Here is a 24,567-nt window from a genome sequence, read left to right as displayed (position 1 = left end):
TCCCTATTGCGGATCAGACACTGTATCAGCTCCGACTTAAGCTCCGGTGGTAAGTCACTGGCAATGCGAGTGATGCTTTCTGCTCTGTCAGTATGCAACTGAATTTCTTCCCAAGGGATAGGCTCCTCGGCAATAGGCAGAGGCTCCTCTTGGATAGCGTGCACACCACCATCCTGAGTCTTCCTGCTCTTGCGTGCCTCCACCCGGACCATATCGATATAGCAGCTTCGGGACACCCTCTGCTCTCCCTTGACTTCTCCGACCTGCTCGCCGACCAGGAACTTAATCTTCTGGTGGAAAGTAGAGACAGCAGCCCTGAACTCATGCAGAGCTGGCCTTCCCAGGATGACATTATAGGAGGAAGGAGAGTCCACCACTATAAAGGTGCTCCTCCTGGTGCGCACCAGTGGCTCAGTGCCCATGGATATAGCCAGCTTGATCTAACCCATGGGCTTGACTTCGTTACCTGTGAACCCGTACAAAGAAGTGGTTACGGGTTGGAGCTCAGCGGTGTCAATCTGCATCTCCTCGAACGCAACTCTGAATAAAATATTGACCGAGCTCTCGGTATCCACAAAGACCCGAGTCACTCGGCTGTTAGCAATAACGGCCTTGATTATGAGGGCGTCGTCATGGGACAGTTCCAGACCCTCCAAATCTTGTGGCCCAAAGCTAATGACAGGGCCAGACGCCTGCTCGTGGCTGCACCCCACAGCTCCCACATACAACCGCCGACCGTGTGACTTACGGGCTCGGCCTGAGTCCCCGTCCGTGGGCCCTCCTGAAATCATGCCGATCTCTCGCACAGCAGCGTTGCCCTGGTTCTCTAGCTCTCCGGCATCCCTTCGGTCTTCCCCGAGGTCAGCTTGGTTAGATGGGTCGGCTAGGTCGGGCCGGGTCTGACGAGCACGCCCAGCTGCAGCCCGTTCTTCTTCCATTCTCTGTATTTGGGGTGCCAACTCCGGGGGAGGCAAGCCCTGCTCTGCAGCTCACTTGGAGTCACGGGCGAATTGGAAGCAGTTACTGAAATCGTGCGTCCTGGACCGATGATATGTACAATATGGTGCTCCCCTTGGTCCAGGCCTGGGCGCATGTATGGCAGCGACTCGCGGAGTTGGTCAGACTCCCTGAGCGGGCTGAGGGGCAGGCCTGGGTTGAATGCGCTGGAAGGGCTGAGTTGGCTGTGGTGCTCTCCTTTCAGGTCGATTGCCAGGAGCCACCGTCTTTTCAGCCTTTCTCCTAGCGGCCTGGGCTTCCTCCACTTTGATGTAGCCGGAAGCTTTCTCCACCATATCGTCAAAACTCCGGGCGGAATTTTTGATGAGGTCCCTGAAGAATTCCCCTTCTCGCAATCCGTGGGAGAATGCGCTCATCAATATTTCTGAGGTGGCGGAGGGGACATCATTGGCCACCTGACTGAATCGGTTGATGTAGCTTCGCAAGGGCTCGGTCGAATCCTGCTTGAGAGCAAAAAGACAGTGGTCAGTTTTTTGATACTTACGACTACTGGCGAAACGGCGTAGGAAGGCCGTTTTGAAGTCCATGAAGCGATTGATGGACTCTGGGGGCAATCCATCGAACCACTTCTGCGCCGACCCGGACAGGGTGTGTAGGAATACTCGGCATTTGACAGCATCGCTGTATTGATACAAGATAGCCGCGTTCTTGAACTTCCGCAGGTGCTCTTCTAGGTCCTTGCTCCCATCGTATTCTCCAATGTTCGGGGCTCGATAACCCCTGGGCAGGCTTTCCCTCAGGATCTGAGCCGAGAAGGGTACCTTGTCATCCGGATCTTCAGGCAGATCTCTGGCAGAGGCTATAGCTTTTCCCTTTCCTACATCCCTGGGTGGATGCAAGGAGCTCTCCGCCACCGACGCCGGCGGCTCTTCTTTCTTCGGACTATGCTCGCGAGGCCCAGGCTGATGATAGTTGCGGTGAGGCTCTCGGAATGAAGTACGAGGGAGTTCTTCTTGCTGCTTCCTCTTTGAGCCCCTGTCGGAGGCAGGAGCTGGTTCTTTAGATGCTTCGGGTGCCAGACGAGGTCGTGAAACTGTTCCTTGTTTTTCAGAGGCGGCTTGCTTCCTGACCTCCTTGAAGAGCTCGTACTCCCTCGCGGTCATGGTAACGTTGATCCCCCTGCTGGAGCTTCGACCAGAGTCCTCCATCTTCACGCTTCGGATCAGGCTGTTGTGTTTCCCACAGACGGCGCCAAATTTGATCCTGTCCGAAAGCTGAGTCGGACGAAGGCTGGTCGCGACGGCCTGGTCGTTGACGGAAAGTCGTGGGTGATCTGGCTCCCACGGGCGGCTGACGATGCTGCAGGTCCCTGCACACACTCAGACGATCCCCCTCCTCACGTTAGAGACCGGAACCCAGGGAAAAAGTCCCCGGATCAGGCCCTCCGACGCTCAATTCAGGTACCTTTTCCCCAGAAAACGCAGAAAAAAAAAGGAAAAAACTGACTGAAAGCGAAAAGTTGTGGAAAAAAGTGATGAGAGAGATAGTGTGCCTGTCCCCGCGTACGAAGAAGCCTCCCCTTTTTATGCCCTCCTCGCTTCTAGAACCTGCAAGCCTCTCAGAAAGCGTTAGACGCTGGGCTTTGTCGCGTAGTCCCGGACACCTGTCGCGCTGCCATTGGTTATGAAAGCATCTTCTCGTTTAGGAACCTCCGCCTTTACACATGGGTTTTGTCTTGTAGTGAAGGACATCTGTCGCGTTGCCATTGGTTGTGAAAGCATCTTCTCGTTTAGGAACCTCCGCCTTTACACCTAGGTTTTGTCTTGTAGTGAAGGACATCTCTTGACGGACAATCGTGATTCTCCGACTCTCGCACTGCTTAACTTATCTGATCCATTGTGACCTGCCCCTGCCTCACATCCTTCGATCGGTTCTAGCCTCTAAGTGTTACCGGCCCGTCGGGCTGACTCCGAACGACTCCGTCGATCCCGGTCTATGATCTGTGGCTTGCACTTCCAGGCTTTCGAATCGCAGACCTGTAGACTTGATCCGTCTCTACACAGCTCTGCTACTTCCAACCTGTGATTTGTGACTTGCACTTCCGGGTCTTCGAATCGCAGGCCTACAGACCAGATTCGTCTCTACACAGCTCTGCTACTTCCGACCTGTGCCTTGTGACTTGCACTTCCGGGCCTTCGCATCGCAAGCCTGCAGACCTGATTCGTCTCTACACAGCTCTGCTACTTTCGACCTGTGCCTTGTGATTTGCACTCTCGGGCCTTCGAATCGCAGGCCTGCAGACCTGATTCGTCTCTACACAGTTTTGCTGCTTCCGACCTGTACCTAGTGACTTGTACTTCCGGGCCTCCGAATTGCAGACCTGCAGACCTGATCCGTCTCTACACAACTTTGCTGCTTCCGACCTGTACCTGGTGTTCTGCCTGTCATCTTCCTTTGTCTTTCAACGACTTCGCCCCCTTGATCGACCAGTTTGCCTGATCTCTGACTACCCCCTATGCTTGCCTTTGATTGCCTAGTCAGCTTGACTATTGACCGCCAAGTCACCTTGACTATTGATTGCCACATCCTCTTGACTTTTGACCGCTATATGGCCTTGACCCTTCTCCTCTTTCCTTCGAGGGCCCCTCCATCACCAACCATATCACAGGTCATAAATCTCTTTCTTGAATTGTTAAAGGAGAGAGAAAAAAGAACCTAAGAAATTTTTAAAATTCTATTTCCTCAACACATTTTTCTATAAAAAGGTAACCATTTAACAACTGTTATACTGCCTTAAGTGTTGTTTGCTTACTTTTTCTGTAGGCACTATGCTTTAGTAAGGCTTCATGCATCATCATAAACTCATACTCACATAAAAATCCTTAAGAAGCTAATTATTAATTTTTGTGTTTTGATCTAAGTATGAAAAATGTCAAATTGAGATTCTAATCTCATGTTTGTAATTAAAATGAGAAATTACTTTTTACAAAATTATCCTCAAATGTAAGTGCTACCAGATAGGTATCTTTGTTGAATTTTCAGATTGGTTGATGTGATTAACCTTAAAAGATTACAGATCTATCACAAGAGAAAAATCAATAAGTATGACTACCATTTTAAGAATGTTAATCAATATATAAGCCATGGTTCCTATACCGAAGTTTCAGTCTGAACCGGAACAATACATGTAGTGGCAATATAATTTTGGAGTTTTTTAATTTTTAAATTTAAATATATATTAATTTTATTAATATTTAATTATTAAATATGTTCACTATTAAAGTTATATTTTAAAGTGTTGAGTTCATATTTAAATATTTTTCATAACATAATGCCTATTAATTTTTTATAAAAATTATTTTATAAAGTAATTCTCAAAATTCAAAATTAAATTTAAAATTATAAAATTATTTGAAAGACTCAAAGATAATTATTTGGAGGTCATAAATTATTTTTCCAATGTATTTGTAAATTTATTAATTTTTAAATTTTTTAAATATTTGAATTATATTTGAATTTTTTTAGATTATTTTAAAATTATTTTATTAAATTTTAAAATTATTTAAGACAAATTTTAATATTTTATCACTATTATTAATAATATATTATATTTATAATTATTATATAAAATTAATAGTTATATAATAAGTAATACCTATTAAAAAGTTAAAAAAAAAATCTTGAAAAAAAATTACGATCAAATAGCAATAGTCGTCGTGAGTGTTGCAATCCCACAAAGGGTCGAGGCACCCTTTGTGCCCTATGGAGGGCCGCAACACCCTCTGGCTCCTACAAAGGGCTATCGAGTGGTCGTGGCACCCTTAGCAAACTCTCGACAACCTCATTGGAGTGTCAGGATATCAATGTCGACCTGTATCAGAATGATAATTCTCTCTCGTTTCGAGCGGTACGATTCTATATTACATAATTATACCAACAATTTCTATCATGGTATTGAACGACTGTTGATAAAAGCCATGTATATCTACACAAAAGAAGAATAAAAATAAAAATACAAAGAAAAATAAAAGGCCTAACTTGGATAAAAGATGACTTCACTTGCACAAATAAATTTTTGGTGTTAAAAAAAATAAACAAGATATTTTTGGCATGTGGTAGCATTTTTTTTTTTTTTTGGTTACCCTGAATGCTATTTAGAATTTCTAAGTATATATATATAGTTGATTTGAACACTTAGCTTAGCTATTATCATTTAGTGATCCTAACAAGCTTCATTAGCAAGCTGCACTCGTCAATGTTTGTTTATTACTAGCAATCAGAATTGTCTTCTACGTCATCTAATCCACCAAGGAAATTGTTTGGATTTAACTGACCATTATAACATGGATCTTTGACTAACATGTTTTACTATCCCTCTTAATTGATTCCTAGGTTTGTTCTGGTGCATATAATAGTCATATATTCAATGTGATCTTTTGGACATTCACTTAAATCATCACCAAACGCAGATTAATATCAGTGTGGATCAAGATACACATTATAAGGTGTTATTTTTAATGTGGTTGTGTTAGACTCTTTACTCAGTTAAGGCAACTAATAGCTTATCATTTTAAAGCCTACATTGTTTAAGCACTTATATATATTCATAGTGTATTATTTGATTTGGAGATTCTCACACCAAACATCTTCATCTTTCACATTGTTGTATCAGTGAATCATAAAGTATGGTGGAGTTCTGTGATATAGGTATGAAGAAATTTTCTTGGTGATGAAAATTAATTCAATTGTATAATTAAATTAATTAACAACAAAATTAAGCAAGAACTGTTTGTGAATATATGAAGTTACTGTCGATGACGAGCCTACTGTCTAAGTTGCCACTCATTCAAATCACTATCAAATTATCAGTCAATTTAGTTCGCACTCTTATGTCAAGTTGTCTTCTCTTTCGTAATCTAGATTAGATTATGAATCTACCTCCACACTAGTGTTCCACTAGAAGTTGTCGCAGATTTTGGGAAAACTCTGAATTTATAAACTAAATTTAAACTTATCTGTTGAAAGACTTGATCTGATAATTTTAAATTGTCGGCTGAGGCCCGAATCCTTTTTGGTGAGTCCTTTGTCAAGAATCACGAGTGCCTAGTGACCGAGTCTAACTGCCAAGTGGCCGAGTCGGGGAAGTAAGTCGACCGAGTAGGGAAGCACGTAGTCGAGTCGATCAAATATTCGACTGAGTAGTCAGGATTCCAAATAGAATGCCCGTGTAGAGTGCCCAGAAATTGAGGAGCCGAGGTCTACGTTTAACGCTTCCTTAAAACAAATTCGTCCCACCTCCACGGTGCTTTGAGATTTTTGTGGGTCATCGTCCATTTCCCAAGATATAACGGCTAAATCGCAATCTCCACCAAGCACAGGTGATCGCGATGAACTGAAAAATACCCGAATGCTATCACCAGTATTCTGCCAAGCGAGAGATGCTCGACAAAGAGGAAGATAGTGGGGAAAGGTGGATGGAATATTTTTTCATTTTCTCCTTATACATTTTCCTCTCATGCTCAAGGCCTTTTATAGGATGTCTTGCATGAGGTTACTTTTCATTTGCTAAAGAAACGTCACATGTATTATATTAATGTGTGTTTCTTATTTAAGCGTTAAGACAAAAAGAATAATTTAGGTGGCAAAAAATATCGGTTAATTTGTTTGGGCACGCATAAGTCGTGCTCGCACACGAGCCAACTTGGTTCAGTGCAATCTGGGCCTTGGATCTGCATCCCCTTGACCACTCACATGCAAGTGAAAGCTTCTACTCAAGCATTTGTTCACAATATACATACTTGAGAAACAATATAAACCAACCTTAAGCCTTGAAACTTCCAATGTGGGACTAAAGTCCCATGCACAATGAAGTCTCCTTCATCCACTCCACCACTTTCCATTCACAATTTTTTTTTTCCAATAATCCCCCACATGAATGGAAATAGGATATGTGATTGCTTTCAATAGTTGAGCCAGTATAGGATAGGTAGATTTTATCCTTTGAACCTTCCATTGTAAAGATTTGTTTGCTTACTAGCTGACAGTAGACATGATGTCCTTGAACTGTTCTGCCATTGGTGTAAGCATTAACATATCTCACCCAGGACTCTCTCTGATATATCTCAGTTCTCATGAGTGTGTTCGTTCTTGGTCATGAACACGTTTGGTTCTATGAGAAGCTCTAAGAATTGTGCCTCCAATTCTCTTCGAAGTGGCCCTACTTCTTTCTCACATAGGTGATCCCTTGAGAGTAATCATTTACTCTTCTTAATCATTAAAAGCCCATGAGCTTACCCTTGTATAGTCATTGTTTCATTGGGCTATCCCCTACAGTGTTAGTTAGAGCCCTAGAGCCAATCATTTGATGATTGTATTATGGACTTGTTGTATCATATTCTTATATAAATAAAGGCATTTGTTTTGGTTATTATACTTACTTGTATTGGTGCCAAATAAACTAAGTATAATAGCGTCCTTGAGTAGAAGGTTCTTACCTATATCAATCGGTTAGTTGAACCGATAGTGAGATGATATAGGGAACACTACTCTTAATCATTCCTAGTCTAGTATTAACATTCAGGGACAATGTTAATGCAATAAGACTAGCATGTAGGTCAACTCGATGACTTGATCTCACAAGTTATGGATATAGAGATATCAAGTTGACACATGGGTATGCATTGGAGAATGTATACTGAATGACCCGCCATGAGAAAGTATCATGGATCGTTATATGAGTGTCATATACCTTCTCATATGACTATTAGTATGACTACTAGTCCTTAGACCTGAAGTCACCATGGATCCCTATATAAGTAGTTATGTACTTTGGTTTCGTCAAACGTCACCCGTAACTGGGTGGACTATAAAGGCGATTACTGGGTATGTAACGAATTATGCAGAGGGATGTGAGTGATGTAGATGGGATCTATCCCTCCTATATGACGGAAGTGACATAGATATTCTTGATAGAGTGAGACCACAAAGTGCATGGCCATACCCAAATGAGTCAATATGAGATATTGAGCTCATTTGATTTAGTGAGTCTACTTGGAGTTCAAGATTTAGATTGGTCAGAGGATGACACGGTCTATGCCTCACATTGATCAATCTAGATGTCTAGGATAGAAGGACACTTGTCATATATTGTGAGGAGTCACAATTAGTAGTCACAAGGTGATGTTGGATCTCAACATTCTTGTAACTTGGGTAGTAATGATGTGTTGCTAGATACCGCTCATTACTTATGCTCCTAAATGGGTTTAGGGGCATTGCCAACGTTACAAGAACCTATAGGGTCACACACTAAGGACAATTAGATGGAGATTAGGTTCATATGATGAACCAAGAGGATTAGATTCATGTGATGAATCAAATTGGATTAAGAGTAATCCTAATTGGGCTAATTGAGTTGGACTCAAGTTGATTCATGTGTTCAATGAGTCTAATTTAGATTATGACTCATTGAATCAATTTAATTAAATGAATTAGATTCATTATATTAAATTGGCTTGAATTAAATGGTTAGATTAGATCAACCATGAGAGAGATTAAGTCTAGTTTGACTTGACTTGAGAGGAAGAGGAAGAGTCAAGTTTGACTTGACTTTATGCCACATCATTTGTGACTTGCCATTAAGTGGCCAATGTTGATGTGCCACATCATCATGTTTAGCACATGTGTGTGCCACCTCATGGAGGTTACAAATCTCTTTAATGGCCACATTAAATGAGAATGGGAGTTACACTTCCCATTGTGGCCGGCCACTTTTCATAGTGAATGAGATTGATTTTTTCATTCAAGTGAATTCAACTCATCTTCTTCCTCAAGCTCTCCTTCTCCTCTCCCTCTTCTCCTTGGCCGAACCACCTAGGTGCTAGCACACCTATTGTTTGGTCTTCTCCACCTAATTAGTTCGTGTGGATATGCATAGAGAGTTGTCTATCTTAACAACTTGAGATCCGGCATCTCCTTGGACAAGCGGGACTTGCGAAGGGCACGCATCAAGGGTAATTTCTTCTTCTAGTTTAGAACTAGCATAAAACGCGTACTCGTAATATTTTCGAAAGTTTTACTTCGCACGGATCTGGTGGCATGGGGGTTTCGGGGTTTCTGCGATGCGAAAAAATGGTTTTCGCGGCCCGAAAACCCCAACATGTGTCTAGTCAGTGCAGATTAGTTGTCCCTTTGAACCTAGTTCTTGGGATCTCCAGTCAGCATAGGTTGGGTGTCCTCTGCACTGATCGCTGACAATGACATCAAGCTCATTCCTCATGATGAGCTTGCAACTAACTCTCGATTTAACCCTTTGGTTAGCAGATCCGCTAGGTTATCCTTCAACTTCACATAGTCAACAGTGATAACTCCTGTGGAGAATAGTTATCTAATGGTATTATGTCTATGACGTATATGTCTAGACTTACCATTATACAGATGGCTCTGTGCCCCGACCAATTGCTGATTGACTATCGCAATGTATGCAAATTGTCGGTACAGGTTTCGGTCATCTAGGAATATCTTCTAAGAATTGTCGTAGTCATTCAGCCTCTTCACCACATTTGTCAAGAGCTACAAACTCAGATTCCATCGTGGATCTGGTTATTACGGTTTGCTTAGAAGATTTCCAAGAATTAGCTGCACCTGCTAGAGTGAATACGTATCCACTCATAGACTTAGAATCTTTTATGTCAAATATCCAACTTGCATTGCTGTATCCTTCGATCACAGCAGGATATCTCGTATAGTGCAAACCATATTCACGAGTATACCTTAAGTACCTCAGTACTCTTGTTATCCCTTTCCAGTGCTTAACACTGGGATTACTCGTGTATCTACTCAATTTACTTACTGCGTAGGCCAAGTCTGGTCGTGTACAACTCATCAGGTACATCAGACTTCCAATCACTCGAGAGTACTCTAGATGAGAGATACTTTCACCTCGATTTTTTGATAGATGTTGACTTGTATCTATCGGTGTTCGTGCCAACGCACTATCATCCTTGGTAAATTTCTCAAGAATTTTATCTACGTAATGAGACTAACTAAGAACAAGTCCTTCTGTTGTTCTAAAAAATTTGATTCCTAGAATCACATCAGCTAGGCTCATGTCTTTCATATCAAATCTTGAGCTCAACATATCTTTTGTGGATTTTATTATCTTATCATTACTTTTAATGATAAGTATGTCATCTACATAGAGGCACAAGATGACATAGTCACTCTCTGTGACTTTCATGTAGACACATTTATCACATTCATTGATCTTGAATCCACATTCCTTCATGGCATTATCAAATTTTTCATGTCACTGCTTTGGTACTTGTTTCAAGCCATATAATGACTTCACCAATCTACATACCTTGTTTTTCTATCCTGGCATAGAAAACCCCTCAGGTTTCTCCATGTAGATTTCCTCTTCTAAATCCCTGTTTAAAAAGGCAATCTTTACATCCATTTGATGTATTTCGAGATTCCATAAAGCGGCAATAGCCAACAATACTCTAATGAAAGTTATTCTCAACACTGGAGAATACGTATCAAAGTAATCGAGGCATTCTCGTAATCGGTATCATTTGATTACCAATCTGGCCTTATACTTATCTATCGTGCCATCTGACTTCATTTTCTTCTTGAAAATCCACTTGCAACCTAGTGGTTTACTTCCCGGAGGAAGATCCATAAGTTTCCAAGTATGATTTTTTAAGATAGATTTTATCTCAGATGTCATTGGCTCTCTCCAATGAGGTCCATCAAAAGAGCCTACAGCTTCTGAGTAACTTCGGGGCTCACTCTCCAACATGAAAGTGATAAAATCTGAGCCATAGGATTTTTCTACCCGAGCTCTTTTGCTTCATCTAGGCTCAACCTCCACAGGTTCCTCATCATCATCTTCATCTTGTGTTTCATATGCCCGTTTTGAGGAGCAAGCATCCTCACGGGTCTTATATGGAAACACATGCTCGAAGAAAGAGACATTTCTTGATTCAATTATCGAGTTCTTGTGTATCTCCAGTACGTGTGACTTATACACACAAAATCGATACGCATGTAACACCCACGAAAATGATAAGCTATACCTATGGGTATTTTTCTTTTAGAATAAAAGATAAAATGGAAATGGAAATAGAACCAAAAGAAATAAAAAGAAAGAGAGGTTAAGGTTTGAACCTTGAACCTCCCATAAATGATAAAGTTAAATTGGTGTATGGTAACCACTAGAGTAATGAATGATATATGAATAGAAAAGAATGGAAATTATAGTTAAAAGTAAGAGTAAAATTAAGTAAGGGAACAAGAGAAAAGCAAGTAGCTTTTCTCCTCTTCCTCTTGGTTAAGAAAAGAAGCAAGCAAAAGACAAGTTGCCTTTCTTCCTTCTTTTCTCTATTTTCGTGAGAATTAAGAGAGTGAGGAGATAGAGAAGGCAAGGGGATGAATTAGGACACTTTTCTTCCTTATTGGGAATAAATAGGAATGAGAGAAGAAAAGGGAAAGAAAGTTGGTTAATTCTTCCTCTGTCTTCTTCCTCCTCCATTTTTCTTCTCCTTCTTCCTTCTCCACTGAGACCTAAACCTCTCCCTCTCTCATTTCCGAAAATCCAAGCTAAGGTTTTTCTTGCTAAGAAAAACTAATTCACAAGAAGGAGTCCTCAAGATCTACTCCTTACAAGCAAAAGAAGAAAAGAGAGAACTAGAAAGAGAAGTTCTTCTTCCTCTTCACAAGGGTACCATCTTCCTTAGGAAAAATAAGCAAGAGGATGTAAGTATCCCCTCACCTGTGGAACAAGCTGTTTATGTGTTTTCCATGAGGTTAGAATGCTAAAAACCTAAGATCACTTCTTGAAACTTTCGGCCAAGACTTGAATAGAAGATTTAGAGAGGTTTAAGACCTAACTAAACATGCTCACTATGTTCTTATGATATGTACCCTAGTATAGGAGTTAGTTAATGTTTCTTATGCTTGTATACTTACCTAAAAACTTAGATCTATGCTCTTGAACTTTCGGCCAAAGTGTGAATAAAAGATTAGGAAGGCTTAAGACCTAAACTAAACTTGCTCACTATGTCCTTATGATATGTACCCTATGATAAGAGATTAGTTTGGTGTTCTTATGCTTGTATGCCTAAATTCATGCTCATGAAGGGTTCGGCCATGATAGAAGTAATTGACTAGGAGAGTTTAAAATTTAGCCTACCATGATCATGACTTGCTTATTAATATGTTATGAAGAGTACTTAGTGTTTTCACACTTGTATGTTGTTTGGAACCTAAATGCATGCCATCTTAGGGAATTAGGGTTTCGACCATGATAGAAATGAAGGCCTAGAAGTGTTTAAAAATTTAAACTATCATGCTCATAACTTTCCTTATGAAAAGGTAGGAAGATTTCTTAGGGTTTCATGCTTGTATGTTGTTTGGAACCTTGATGTATTGCACCTTAGGGTTTCGGCCATGATGAGAATTAAGACCTAGGAGAGCTTAAAACTTACTCTAACATGCTCATGACTCTTCTTATGACATGATATAAAAGCTAACTTAGGGTTATCATGTTTGAATGTTGCTTGAAATCTAGATACATGTCTTCTTATGTTTCGGCCATGATTAATTTTAGGGTCCAAGGAAGCTTAAAATTTAATCTAGCATGCTCATGAATTCCCTTATGATATGATATAAAGTTAGCTTGATATTCTTATGCTTATATGTTGTTTTGAACTTAGTTTCATACCCCTAAGTTTCGGCCACAACAAGACCAAGAACCTAGGGAGCTTAGAACCTAAACCAAATATGCTCATTATGTTCTCAATGATTTATGATAGGAAATTGGTTTAGGGTTCACATGCTTTTATGCTGTTTATAACCTAGAACCAAACATGGTAACTTTCGGCCACAACAAGACCAAGAACCTAGGGAGCTTAGAACCTAAACCAAATATGCTCATTATGTTCTTAATGATTTATGATATGAAATTGGTTTAGGGTTCACATGATTTTATGTTGTTTATAACCTAGAACCAATCATGGTAACTTTCGGCCACAACAAGACCAAGAACCTAGGGAACTTAGAACCTAAACCAAATATGTTCATTATGTTCTTAATGATTTATGATATGAAATTGGTTTAGGGTTCACATGCTTTTATGTTGTTTATAACCTAGAACCAAGCATGGTAACTTTCTGCCACAACAAGACCAAAAACCTAGGGAGCTTAGAACCTAAACCAAATATGCTCATTATGTTCTTAATGATTTATGATATGAAATTGGTTTAGGATTCACATGCTTTTATGTTGTTTATAACCTAGAACTAGCATGGTAACTTTCGGCCACTACATGGAATTAGGGTTAGAGACCCAATTATGATTTTACTATGTGTCTCACATGCTACGATATGAATGAAGAAATGCTAGTTAAGGTTTTCCATGCATGATTATGTTTCCTATGATGCATTATATGCTCATTTATGTATGCTTATGAACCATGCATGATAATGACTCTTATGATGTGATTTATGCTCAAGTATGCATGCTTTATGAAATGACAAGTAATATGCTCATTTATGTATGCTTATGAATCATGCATTATGATGACTCTTATGATGTAGTATATGCTCAAGTATGCATGCTTTATGACATGATAAGTAAGGGCCTAGGAGTTGCTTCCCTATTAAGTGTTGGAACCCCAAGGTTATTTTGGTGTGATCAACAAGTTAAGTTAGGTCCTGTGTGTATTTAACCTTGTGTCTAAGTGTGCAGGAGCTTAGGAACACAGGTACTCGAGCGGAAGACGCAGCTAGCGAGAAGGACGACACGCTGTGCGTCCGAGGGACGAGGTGCTGCGGAAGAGTACATCGGCAGACGAGAAGGAAGTGCGCGCGGTGGTTCCGAGGTACGAAAGCCGGAGCGGAAGATTGCTCGGGGAGCAAGAGACGCAGCTAGCGCGAAGGTCGGCACGGGGTACGACCGAGGGACGAAGTCTGCGGATGAGTACGCTGGTGGACGAGAAGGGACACGTAGCAATTCCGAGGGACGAGAAGCCGGAGGGAAGCACGCTCAAGAAGACCGGACGATGGGTTCGGGTGAGCCCTATTCCGGAAGTCAGAGATCACCCAAGCAAGCGGAGCCGGAGCAGAAAGACCCGGACCAGAGGCGAGCTGAATCGGAGAAGAGAGCACGGACCTGCTCCGGGGCGCCCGGAGCTGTCCGGGGCGCCCGGAACCCTTCCGGGTGCCCGGAAGTGACTTTTTCACAGGATCGAGCTTTGACTCGATCCAACCGTTGGGGGATAAATTTTATCCCCCCCAGGGCGCTCGGAACCCTTCCAGGCGCCCCGACCAAGGCTATAAATATAGTCTTGGTCCAGAAGCTTTTCAACAATCACGATCATTCTATTTCCAAACACTTGTATGCTTTAGTTGTAGTTAAGCTTCTGTTTTCTGTGCCTAAACGCTGTAAGAGGCTTCTCCGCCTGAAGGAGTTTTTGAGCTTAATCTTCCTTGGATTAACAACCACATCGGTTGTAACCAAGTAAACATTTGGTGCCTCATCTTTTCTTTTATGCTTGTATTTATCTGCTTAACTCATTTTACAAGTGTTAGCATAATCGTTCGAGGAAGGGTTGTCTGTTTTTAATTGACAGGTTATTTACCAACCCTTATAGCCGGCCCAACGGTCCTATAAGTGGTATCAGAGCCGAGTACGCCTCAGAAGGACTAACCGCCGTCTGAAGCAACAAAACAATGGCCGGAGCTAGCGACTACCCACCAGCATTAGAGGGGGAGCTTGCTTCTTGGAAGCAACAAATGACGGCATTTCTTAACTCTGATATTGGTATTTCTCTAATAATGAAAACAGGTTATGAAGCACCGAAAGACACGAACGGAGAGAAAATCGGCATACGCCTCTGGAATGAGAAGCAACGTGAAGAGTCCATGGCGAATGCTCGGGCAGAGTTTCATATTCTAAGCGCAATACCAACTAAAGATTTCGACAGAGTCGGAGAGTACAAAAGCGCGAAAGAACTTTGGGAAAAGTTCTTAATGCTCTACGAAGAACCGGTTGTAGTCGTCTCCTCAATAGACATCGAGCCGTCATCAGAAGAATCCGAGACGGAAGAAATTACCAAGACAGTCCCAACAGCCGAAGTACATCCCGAGATCGATAAAGGGGGAGAATCTTTGGAAGAAATTAAGTCAACAGGGGGAGAACCAACGGCCGACGAGGTAAGTAAGGTATGACCTCTACCCTCTGAACAACTGATTCAATTAATCAAATTACCTGAAGATTTTTGCGAACCAAAATTTGAATTATCGAAAGAACTTTTCGGATTAGAAAATCTTTGGTCGAATAATTGTTGCAAATTACAAAATATTTTTACGAAAGAATTATGCAACTTAGAAATATTATCGAAAACTTTTCCCGGATCTAAAAATTTTGAATTACAAATTACTTTACTGAAAAAGTTTTGTGAATTAGAAATTGATTCATCAAACAAAATTTTCAGATTAAGAAATCTATTATTAATAGATTCCTGCAAACTCTTATTGTAAAAAAATTCTTGCAAATTACAAAATATTCTTTCAAATGAATTTTGCACATTGCCGAAAGAATTGTTTATATTGTCGAAAAATTTTATCAAGTTAAAATCTATGCCATCTAAATATTTCTGTGAAATTGAAATTGAAATTCAAATAGAAATTAACATGATACAAATTTCTGCATGTATAATCTTTGTGGCATTAAATCTAAAAAAGATTGATTTAAGAAATTATGATAAGTTAAAATGGAAATTTAAAACTTTCTGATAAATAGAATTAAGAACTAAATAAATAAATAAATAAATACATAGAAATTTTTTTAAAATGTTTAAATTTTCTTGCATAAAAGTCTTTTGAGCTTAGAATTTTTTTTTAACTTAGAAACTTTTCAAAAAGCTATTGTTGACTTAGAAATATTTTAACAGATAACTTTTCAAAATTTTCTATGTCTTTGAACCCTTAGAATTTTAAACCCCATTTTTATTGTGATCAAAGGGGGAGAATAAGAAGTATAAGTCTAGGGGGAGGTAGAGAAAATTGAAAATTAAAATTTTTTGTTGGAATTTAATTTTTTCTATCTTATTGTACTTAATTGCAATATAAGTTAGTTTATGTTTTATGTCTATTTTTTTTTCCTAACTTAACTTGGGTTGATCACACCAAAAAGGGGGAGATTGTTGGAACCCCAAGGTTGTTTTGGTGTGATCAACAAGTTAAGTTAGGTCCTGTGTGTATTTAACCTTGTGTCTAAGTGTGCAGGAGCTTAGGAACACAGGTACTCGAGCGGAAGACACAGCTAGCGAGAAGGACGGCACACTGTGCGTCCGAGGGACGAGGTGCTGCGGAAGAGTACACCGGCGGATGAGAAGGAAGTGCGCGCGGTGGTTCCGAGGTACAAAAGCCGGAGCGGAAGATTGCTCGGGGAGCAAGAGACGCAGCTAGCGCGAAGGTCGGCACGGGGTGCGACCGAGGGACGAAGTCTACCGATGAGTACACTGGTGGACGAGAAGGGACACGCGGCAATTCCGAGGGACGAGAAGCCGGAGGGAAGCACACTCGAGAAGACCGGAAGATGGGTTCGGGTGAGCCCTATTCCGGATGTCAGAGATCACCCAAGCAAGCGGAGCCGGAGCAGAAAGACCCGGACCAGAGGCGAGCTGAACCGGAGAAGAGAGCACGGACCCAAAGTCAATTGGGTTGACTTTTGGTTCCGGGGCGCCCGGAGCTGTCTGGGGCGCCCGGAGCTGTCCGGGGCGCCCGGAAGTGACTTTTTCACAGGATCGAGCTTTGACTCGATCCAACCGTTGGGGGATAAATTTTATCCCCCCAGGGCGCCCGGAACCCTTCCAGGCACCCCGATTAAGGCTATAAATATAGCCTTGGTCCAGAAGCTTTTCAACAATCACGATCATTCTATTTCCAAACACTTGTATGCTTTAGTTGTAGTTAAGCTTCTGTTTTCTGTGCCTAAACGCTATAAGAGGCTTCTCCGCCTGAAGGAGATTTTGAGCTTAATCTTCCTTGAATTAACAACCACATCGGTTGTAATCAAGTAAACATCTGGTGCCTCATCTTTTCTTTTATGCTTTTATTTATCTGCTTAACTCATTTTACAAGTGTTAGCTTAATCGTTCGAGGAAGGGTTGTCTGTTTTTAATTGACAGGTTATTTACCAACCCTTATAGCCGGCCCAACGGTCCTACATTAAGTGGGACTAAGAGCACTCTTTATGATAAGATAAGTAAAGGCCTAAGAGTTGCTTCCCTGTGAAGTGGGACTAAGTGCACTCTTCATGATATGATAAGTAACTATGATATGTTATTTTACTTTGTATGGCTTGTACCAAGGGTGGGCTCCATAAGCGCCCCTAGGCCGACGGACTATGAACGGGTCTAGTAAAAAGGGATGGGCTCCTTAGTACGCCCCTAGGTCGACGGTCGTAGTACAGACCTAGTTCCCTAGTGGGTTCGGGGCTAGCTACCCTGTCCTAGGGATTGCGTGCATTTATGTATGTATGTGGTACAAGCCGAGCCCTTATGATGATATTATGTTCAAGTATTATATGATACGTTTTAAGACATCTTGCACATGACATGACACATGTTTTAAAAGACATCTTGCATGATATTTCTTTATGATATGATATGCTCTTATGATTTATATGACATGATGCTCTTTTTATTTATGATATGATACATCATGATATTTCTTTATGATATGATATGCTCTTATGATTTATATGACATGATGCTCTTTTAATTATGATATGATACATCATGATATTTCTTTATGATATGATATGCTCTTATGATATATATGACATGATGCTCTTTTATTTATGATATAATACCACTACAACAAAAACTGCAAACGACAACGGATATTGTCCGTTGTCGTAGGGTCAAAAATCCGTTGTAGCTGAGGGCGTTGTAGAATGTATTGTCCTACGACAACGATTTTGAATCCGTTGTCTTTGTAGACATTTGACAACGGTTTTTATCCGTTGTTGTTTATATGCTCAAAATTTGTTTATGAAGGATACGACAACGTTTTAAAACCGTTGTGGTAGACCCTTTTTACAACAGATATAAACTGTTGTGGTAGATAATATTTACTCGTTTTGTATTTTACAATAGTTATAAACTGTTGTAATATAATTTTAATATGCTTTTACAACTGATAAAACCATTGTCTTTTATCACTTTTCACAAAAAAAAAAAAACCATTGTGGTTTATGTATTTTTTACAACATTTCTAACCGTTGTCTTTAATGTTCATGTTGTAACGTGATAATACCAAACAACAATTATATTTTTAATATAAGCAAACCACCAATACAAAACATACAAAATGAGTTGTATTCATCAAATTTAGTAGTATCAAACCATAAATCACATGTTTTCCATTACTATTCTTCATATGACTTTTACACATTAGCAAGGCAGTTTATAACCTAACAAAGCTCACTCCTTGCATCCAAAATCTCAAGCCTCACGAATTGCCCGAGTTACATCCTGCAAGAGAAAAATTAAACAAAACTTATCAAAGAAAAATATAAAATATAAGAAAAAATATAATTGTAGTAAGTACTGCTTGAACTATAACTATAGAATAAACATTTCGCATAGCTCTAATACCTGGACATGAGAGAAGGATTTCCAGAATTCCAGGGCAACACTCAATGTCTACAAAACGGAAGAGAAAATTCTACATAAAATCTACATAAAATATAAAGCAATTCCAGGACAACACTCAATTCTTGTGGAATAAACGAAAAGTGAATCCAAGAGCAAGGCAGTTCAGCATAGCATCAAGGGAAAACAGCATGGTTCCTTGGTTTAAACAAGTTCAAATGGAGCAGAAGTCTCGAATTGGATTAGTCATTTGAGGATAAGTGTCTATACATCACTAAAACTAGTAGTACGATGTCACCAAGAACACTTATGAGAAACCGGGATGAAATAGATAAGGATTTAGATATTTGGCCTTAGCATCACCAAATAGCTGTATTGAAGCTTCGAGACTCATCGTTGTAAGATAGTTACATCCTAGTGAAAACTGTTAGATGATAGTTCTCAGAGCCATAAGACTTGTGCTAGAATCATGGACTAGATGGCAGTAAGGCAGATGCCATAGTCCAATAAGCTTCCTAAAACAAACAATAACATGTGAAATGAAGCATTCATAAACAAAAATAGAACAAAAAAGTATGCACATTAAAGCACCTGAATGGCTTGCATACGGTCTGTTGTGACCTCATCTGCAAATAGATCAAGAGCTTTCCCATTCTTTTTGAGTGTAATGAATCCCATTTTATCTTTGAGAGAGAAAGACCTTTCATTTGAAGGACTACAAGGAATTGTTTCAACAAAATGAATGATTGATCATGAATGCCATATAAACACAAAAGTGTGCAAGAAACAATTTTAACAGGAGTCACTACATGTAAGAAAGTTTGATATTGAGGTGAAAGACTTACAATTGGTAAAATTTGTTTGCCATCATGTCATGAATGTTTCTTATAAACTGCACAAGAGAGACAGATTATTCACATTACTTGCATCTTGTGTACTGAATTATAGTAAAACAACAGAACAAAGGACAATGAACATTATAATCATTTCAAAAAATTTATGGGATATAAACTAGACTCCGCATTTTTTAAACTAGTTAATCATATGACACTTATGCAAGTAATATACATGATTAAACTTACACCACAACGATGTTGGAAAAAAAAGCAGTACATCTTCTACCTTCAATGCCATGTATGCATCTTCCATGGCACGTCGTCTAAATATGAAGTCAGCTCGTCGTAAGTCGGCCTGGTCAAACTCAAAATGTTTTGAAGAAAATTATACAGTTATAATTAGATGTAAAATAAATATATCAAAAGACACTTTAACAGGGTTGTTATGGTCATCAATAACAACTTCCACAAACTCCATAGTCACACAGTCACGTAATTTCTTCCATTAACTCATAAAAGAAACTATAATCCACACTTGATATCCAATATACACATAATATTATGGACAATAATTAACTTGCAATATTATGAGAAAACAAGCAGAATATTAGCTCAGCAACCAAAACTAAACTATTTCATATATTCCTTGGACGCAATCTACAATGGAGTATGTAGCACATTTCAACAAACACTTTGGTAGCTTGTTAAAGTTTTATTCAGTAACCATTCCTCCAAAAAAAAATTAAAATTATAAAGGCTGGTCATCGATTTTTTTTTTTTTGCCTACATGTTGTGTTTTCCCTCCCTCTTCCACTCTGATTTAATACCCTTCCATTCCTCACATTTAAAAAAGATTTCAAATGGCTGTGAAATACATCTACCCTATCAAGTTTGGTTCAAAACACTTGCTAGATGATTGCTTCATTCTTATGAAGCCACTATAGTTTCATTCTGAATGGAATTTCCTTTTAGATTGAGAAATAATACAATAATCTTCATTCCAGAATATTGAATATAGAGGATCTTCTTTACAACTCAAAATAAAATTTGATGATGGTTTTTCCAAATAAATAATGAAGGAAAAAGTAGAAAATCACGACTAAATAAACTGAATAATTGTTGTTAAATACTACAGAAAAAGAGAAACCTCTAAGGCCCCATCACTCCAATGCTGATCTGCTACTCTCTTCAGATCAGATTGAGCCCTGTCCTTCAAGATATGCATGAATAAATCAAGCCATGCAGATAAAAAAGAGATTTTTGGCTAAAATTGGAAAAGCTAAGCTAGAAAACATACAGTGACTAAATGCTCCATCCGAGCAGCCTTTTCCTTAACACCAAGGTCAATCTTCCTTGTGTCCTACCTTGCACGAGCTTCCACATTACATAAATGTTAGCACTTCAAAAATATTGAAGGAACTCTAAAGAACAAGTGAAAACTCTGTTATATTCAGATAAAGTATAGACTAAAGAAGATGTTATACCATCAAGCTTAAGAAATCCAAGTCGAAGAACAGCAGCATCTTGGCGTGCCCGATCATTTAGTCTTGTTATGCCACTAGTGCATAAAAATTCCATGGAAAAATATCACCAAAGCAAAACAATAATAAACAAGCGAAAAGATGATATCAAAACAAATGGCGACATAGTCAAAAGGTTGCACAGAAATGTAGTCTGACCATACATCTATGACCATTTGAATTAGCAATTTAGTTATGAGTAAGCTAATTAATTAAACTGGAGACTACAAAAGAAGTTTAATTGTAAAAAAAAAACATGAAAGAAAAAAAAAGAGAATCTAGAGTATACCATATCGATCACATTTCACTCAGAATAACAACAATGAATTATTTCATAGTTTCTTAAAGCCAATGGTCTTTCTCAAAGATGTTGATCCAGTATAATGTGATACATTTGAGAATGAGATTATAAATCCACTTCGGCCAGTAACTGTTATTTTGCAAGAAATCTTGCCAACCATATTTGCAACTAGTTGATGCAACTATGCAACTTATTAAGAATTAATTAAACAGAGCGTCAACATTTATCCAATCTTCTGCAGCAAGCTTTCAAACATATGTTGTTGAACCTTCACACATGCTGATGACCTGAAGAGTGTTAAGTTCCATATGAGCATCTCTATCAAATTATATGGTATGAGTATAAAATCATGTTAATATGTAAATTAGTACATGTAAGCACATACTACATTATCATAATCTGCACATAGCACAGGCTTCTCCTTGAGGAAAAAGGAGCTGCTCTTGGCACAAGTTCCATGCCAACATGCTAACAATCATGAGTTGGAATTACATAAATGTATCTTTTCTCTTTAAAGGAACCCTAAAAATCTCATCAATCCAAGAGAAACTAAAGATATGGGGAAAAAGACAAAGGAAAATTATAAATCGACCCCAAATACATAAAAATACCATCTTTTGATGGCAGACGAGTCGCAAGCCCCAAAATAACACAAATCACGCCGAAAAAGAATGTTGCACGCTCGGATCGTGAACACTAAAGCACAAGGAAAGCAGATCCAGCCCTCCCAGACCAGACATCAACAGAACTAGGATGAAACCCAAGAAACAAGACAAAAAATGGGAGCAAAGCCCGAGTAAAACCACACCTTGTGTCAAGTTTAGACCTTAAGATTGCTAGACAGGCAGTGAGCAAGGGTTCCAACTCTTACACTGCAGTCCACATCTCACCATGGAACATAGAGAGAGCGAAGTGGGGGGATGGGAAAGGGAGAGGGAATGAAAAATTTCTTAGGGTTCGAGAATGCGAAGGGGAAACACGGCGCTAAGAAGATTTTCGGAGAGAGGGAAAACAAAACTGCAGGGGGAAAATGACGAAACGAATAAAGTCAAAGACAACGGTTTTATCAAAACTGTTGTCGTAGCCCCTAAAAACGCGCTTAAAGACAACGGTTTATAAAACCGTTGTAAAAAGTGTTGTTGTTTTAAAAAGAAGTTGCTCAATGACAGCAGTTTTCACAAAACCGTTGTCTTTTATATTTAATGGGGAGTTCAAAGACAACGGTTTTGGCAAAAACCGTTGTCTTTGAGTGCATACGCAACGCTTTCTCTTAAAATCGTTGTCGTAGGGGTGTTGTCTTTTAACATTTTTGTTGTAGTGTACAACATGATGTTTCTTAATGATTATGATATGAAATACGTTTTTGTGAGTAGGAAAGGATCTTACTAAGCCTGTGTGCTTATAGCTTACTTTCCTTGTACCGCAGATAAAGGCAAAGAATGGATAAAATAGGGGAGCCGCAGGAGAGGCAAGAGATGTGTGTGGTGGTGGATCGGTTAAGAAAATAAAAAGAAAAAGACCTGCTTATGTTATTTTATGTTGACATGAACTATGTTTGTTTATGTAATGTTCCGCATGATTTCATGATTTCATAATAAGTTCTTCTGCTGTTTTACTTTATAAAAGAAATTTTAATATGCATGTATGTTCCCCATGATAAGTAAGTAACCCCGCCCTACTAGCAGGAGGGGCGGGCGTTACAACGCACTGCTGTTCTGTGCATATCCAATAAATATGCAATCAACAATCTTTGGTCCTATCTTAATCCTTTTCGGATAGGCACCAACACTTTGGCAAGACACCCCCACATTCGTAAATATTTATAGGATGGTTGTCTTCCATTCCATAACTCATAAGAGTTCTTATCTATTTTTTTCCGGAGCACCTTATTTAAAAGATAATTAGCTGTTAACATGGCTTCTGATGTATGCCCAAGGGCTAAAGATAGGAGAGATCAGTTATCACTTTCGGAAGGCCCAATTACAAGACTACGGGCAAAGTGTTTCAAGGAAGCACTAAATGGGCTAATCAAAAAACATTGGGAGGACTATGAGCAAGGAGAAACCAAGATAATCGCAACTGCTAGTCGTGGCCTAATCCACGTAATCGGGCATAACCATCCATGACTGACCGCGCTTAACGGAAGAACGCTAATAAGCATGCAAAGCATGGGAATTCGTTCATGCATGAAGACTTAAGTATTTTAGATTGTTTAATGAAGCATGCAACTTGGGACTCTAACTGTGCATGCATTTATTTTGTTTTGGGTTTCTAGATAGCTTGCATGAGGCATACAACATTGGGACTCTAATTGTGCATGTACTTATCTTGTATTTTTCCTTGTTCACTCCCATTATATAAGGGAGGGACATCTTAGTATGAAGCAACTTAGTTTTTGGTGAGATTGTGTGCTCTCTTAGTTCTTGAAAGAACTTGCTGAACTTATCGAGTCTACTCTCGTGGCGTTCAACCCATCGAAACTTATCACCCCTAGGTGTGGCGTTTCTTTCCTTCGTAGGCTTGGTTCGTGCCAATTCTTGGTTACAGGTCAAGGCTCACACTCTTGTCGTTTAGTTCTTGGGGTTCTATCCACCTTTGTTTTGGGTTCCATCACATTTTTTGGTGGGGCTCATATCATCTGGTATCAGAGCTTCGGTTCAAAGGCAAGTGCAAATCTATCTTTACTTGTTGTTCAGCCAAAAGCAAAAAAAAAAATCATGGAAAAAAAAAGAGAGCGCATCGAAAAGACAAAAAAAGAAGAAGAAGAAGAAGAAAGCACAAAAAAAAAAGTTGTTTGTGTGAATCAAAGTAAATTGTCTTCAACAATTCTTTTCTTGTTTTCCTTATTCTCAAACTTCTACTCTTTCATTTTTCTCTTAAAATTCTGCAATCATAAGTTTCGGTGGTATCTTTTGAATTGCTACGTGATATTCTGATTTGTTCTAGAGTTTGATCAAGAACTGAGAGATATCATCAATTGAGAGCTACCACCCAAACGTGAGTTAAGTGCTTGTGAGGTTTTCTTGCATTTTGCAGCCATGTCCAACAACCAGGAGGATGGAGCAAATGAGAGGGCTAGGCCACTTCCGAACCTACAATTACAAGCATTGATGGGGGAGATGCAGCGGATGATAGGGCGGAATTAGAATCTATCCATGAGATGTTGGATCGGGTGGAGGATGGGACACCAAGAAGGCATCAACAAGACCGTATTACTAGACCACAACGAAGACATGCCCAAGGGATTGATGTCGAAGAAGATGAAGAGGTTATTGTGGAAGACTTTAATGA

At 39.6% G+C, this 24,567-nt stretch overlaps 1 protein-coding gene and 1 pseudogene across 1 annotated transcript; one reads left to right on the top strand and one right to left on the bottom strand.

The window, feature by feature from the left end:
* LOC122013995 overlaps positions 1-24,567 on the top strand; it is a 55,288-nt pseudogene that overhangs the window by 20,573 nt on the left and 10,148 nt on the right.
* Positions 18,996-20,660, bottom strand: LOC122017096 (senescence-associated protein OSA15, chloroplastic-like). The gene is made up of 5 exons (XM_042574595.1): positions 20,603-20,660; positions 19,702-19,810; positions 19,465-19,511; positions 19,211-19,334; positions 18,996-19,134 (listed from the first exon to the last, which is right to left on the bottom strand). Exons 2-5 carry the CDS (start codon positions 19,732-19,734, stop codon positions 19,087-19,089), a joined length of 252 nt encoding a protein of 83 aa, XP_042430529.1. The 5' UTR covers positions 19,735-19,810; positions 20,603-20,660; the 3' UTR covers positions 18,996-19,086.

Source organism: Zingiber officinale, chromosome 8B (assembly GCF_018446385.1).
Source record: "Zingiber officinale cultivar Zhangliang chromosome 8B, Zo_v1.1, whole genome shotgun sequence".
Classification (NCBI taxonomy): domain Eukaryota; kingdom Viridiplantae; phylum Streptophyta; class Magnoliopsida; order Zingiberales; family Zingiberaceae; genus Zingiber; species Zingiber officinale.
Note: the sequence above shows the minus strand (reverse complement) of the source record. Positions and strands in the feature narration are given on the sequence as shown.

Bases quoted from the DNA above. Each gene is read 5' to 3' on its own strand.
- LOC122017096 (XM_042574595.1), bottom strand. From the start codon at position 19,734: ATGTACTGCTTTTTTTTCCAACATCGTTGTGGT. The intron at 19,512-19,701 runs GTAAGTTTAATC...TCTCTTGTGCAG, and splicing joins TTTTCCAACATCGTTGTGGT to TTTATAAGAAACATTCATGA. The intron at 19,335-19,464 runs GTAAGTCTTTCA...AATTCCTTGTAG, and splicing joins GCAAACAAATTTTACCAATT to TCCTTCAAATGAAAGGTCTT.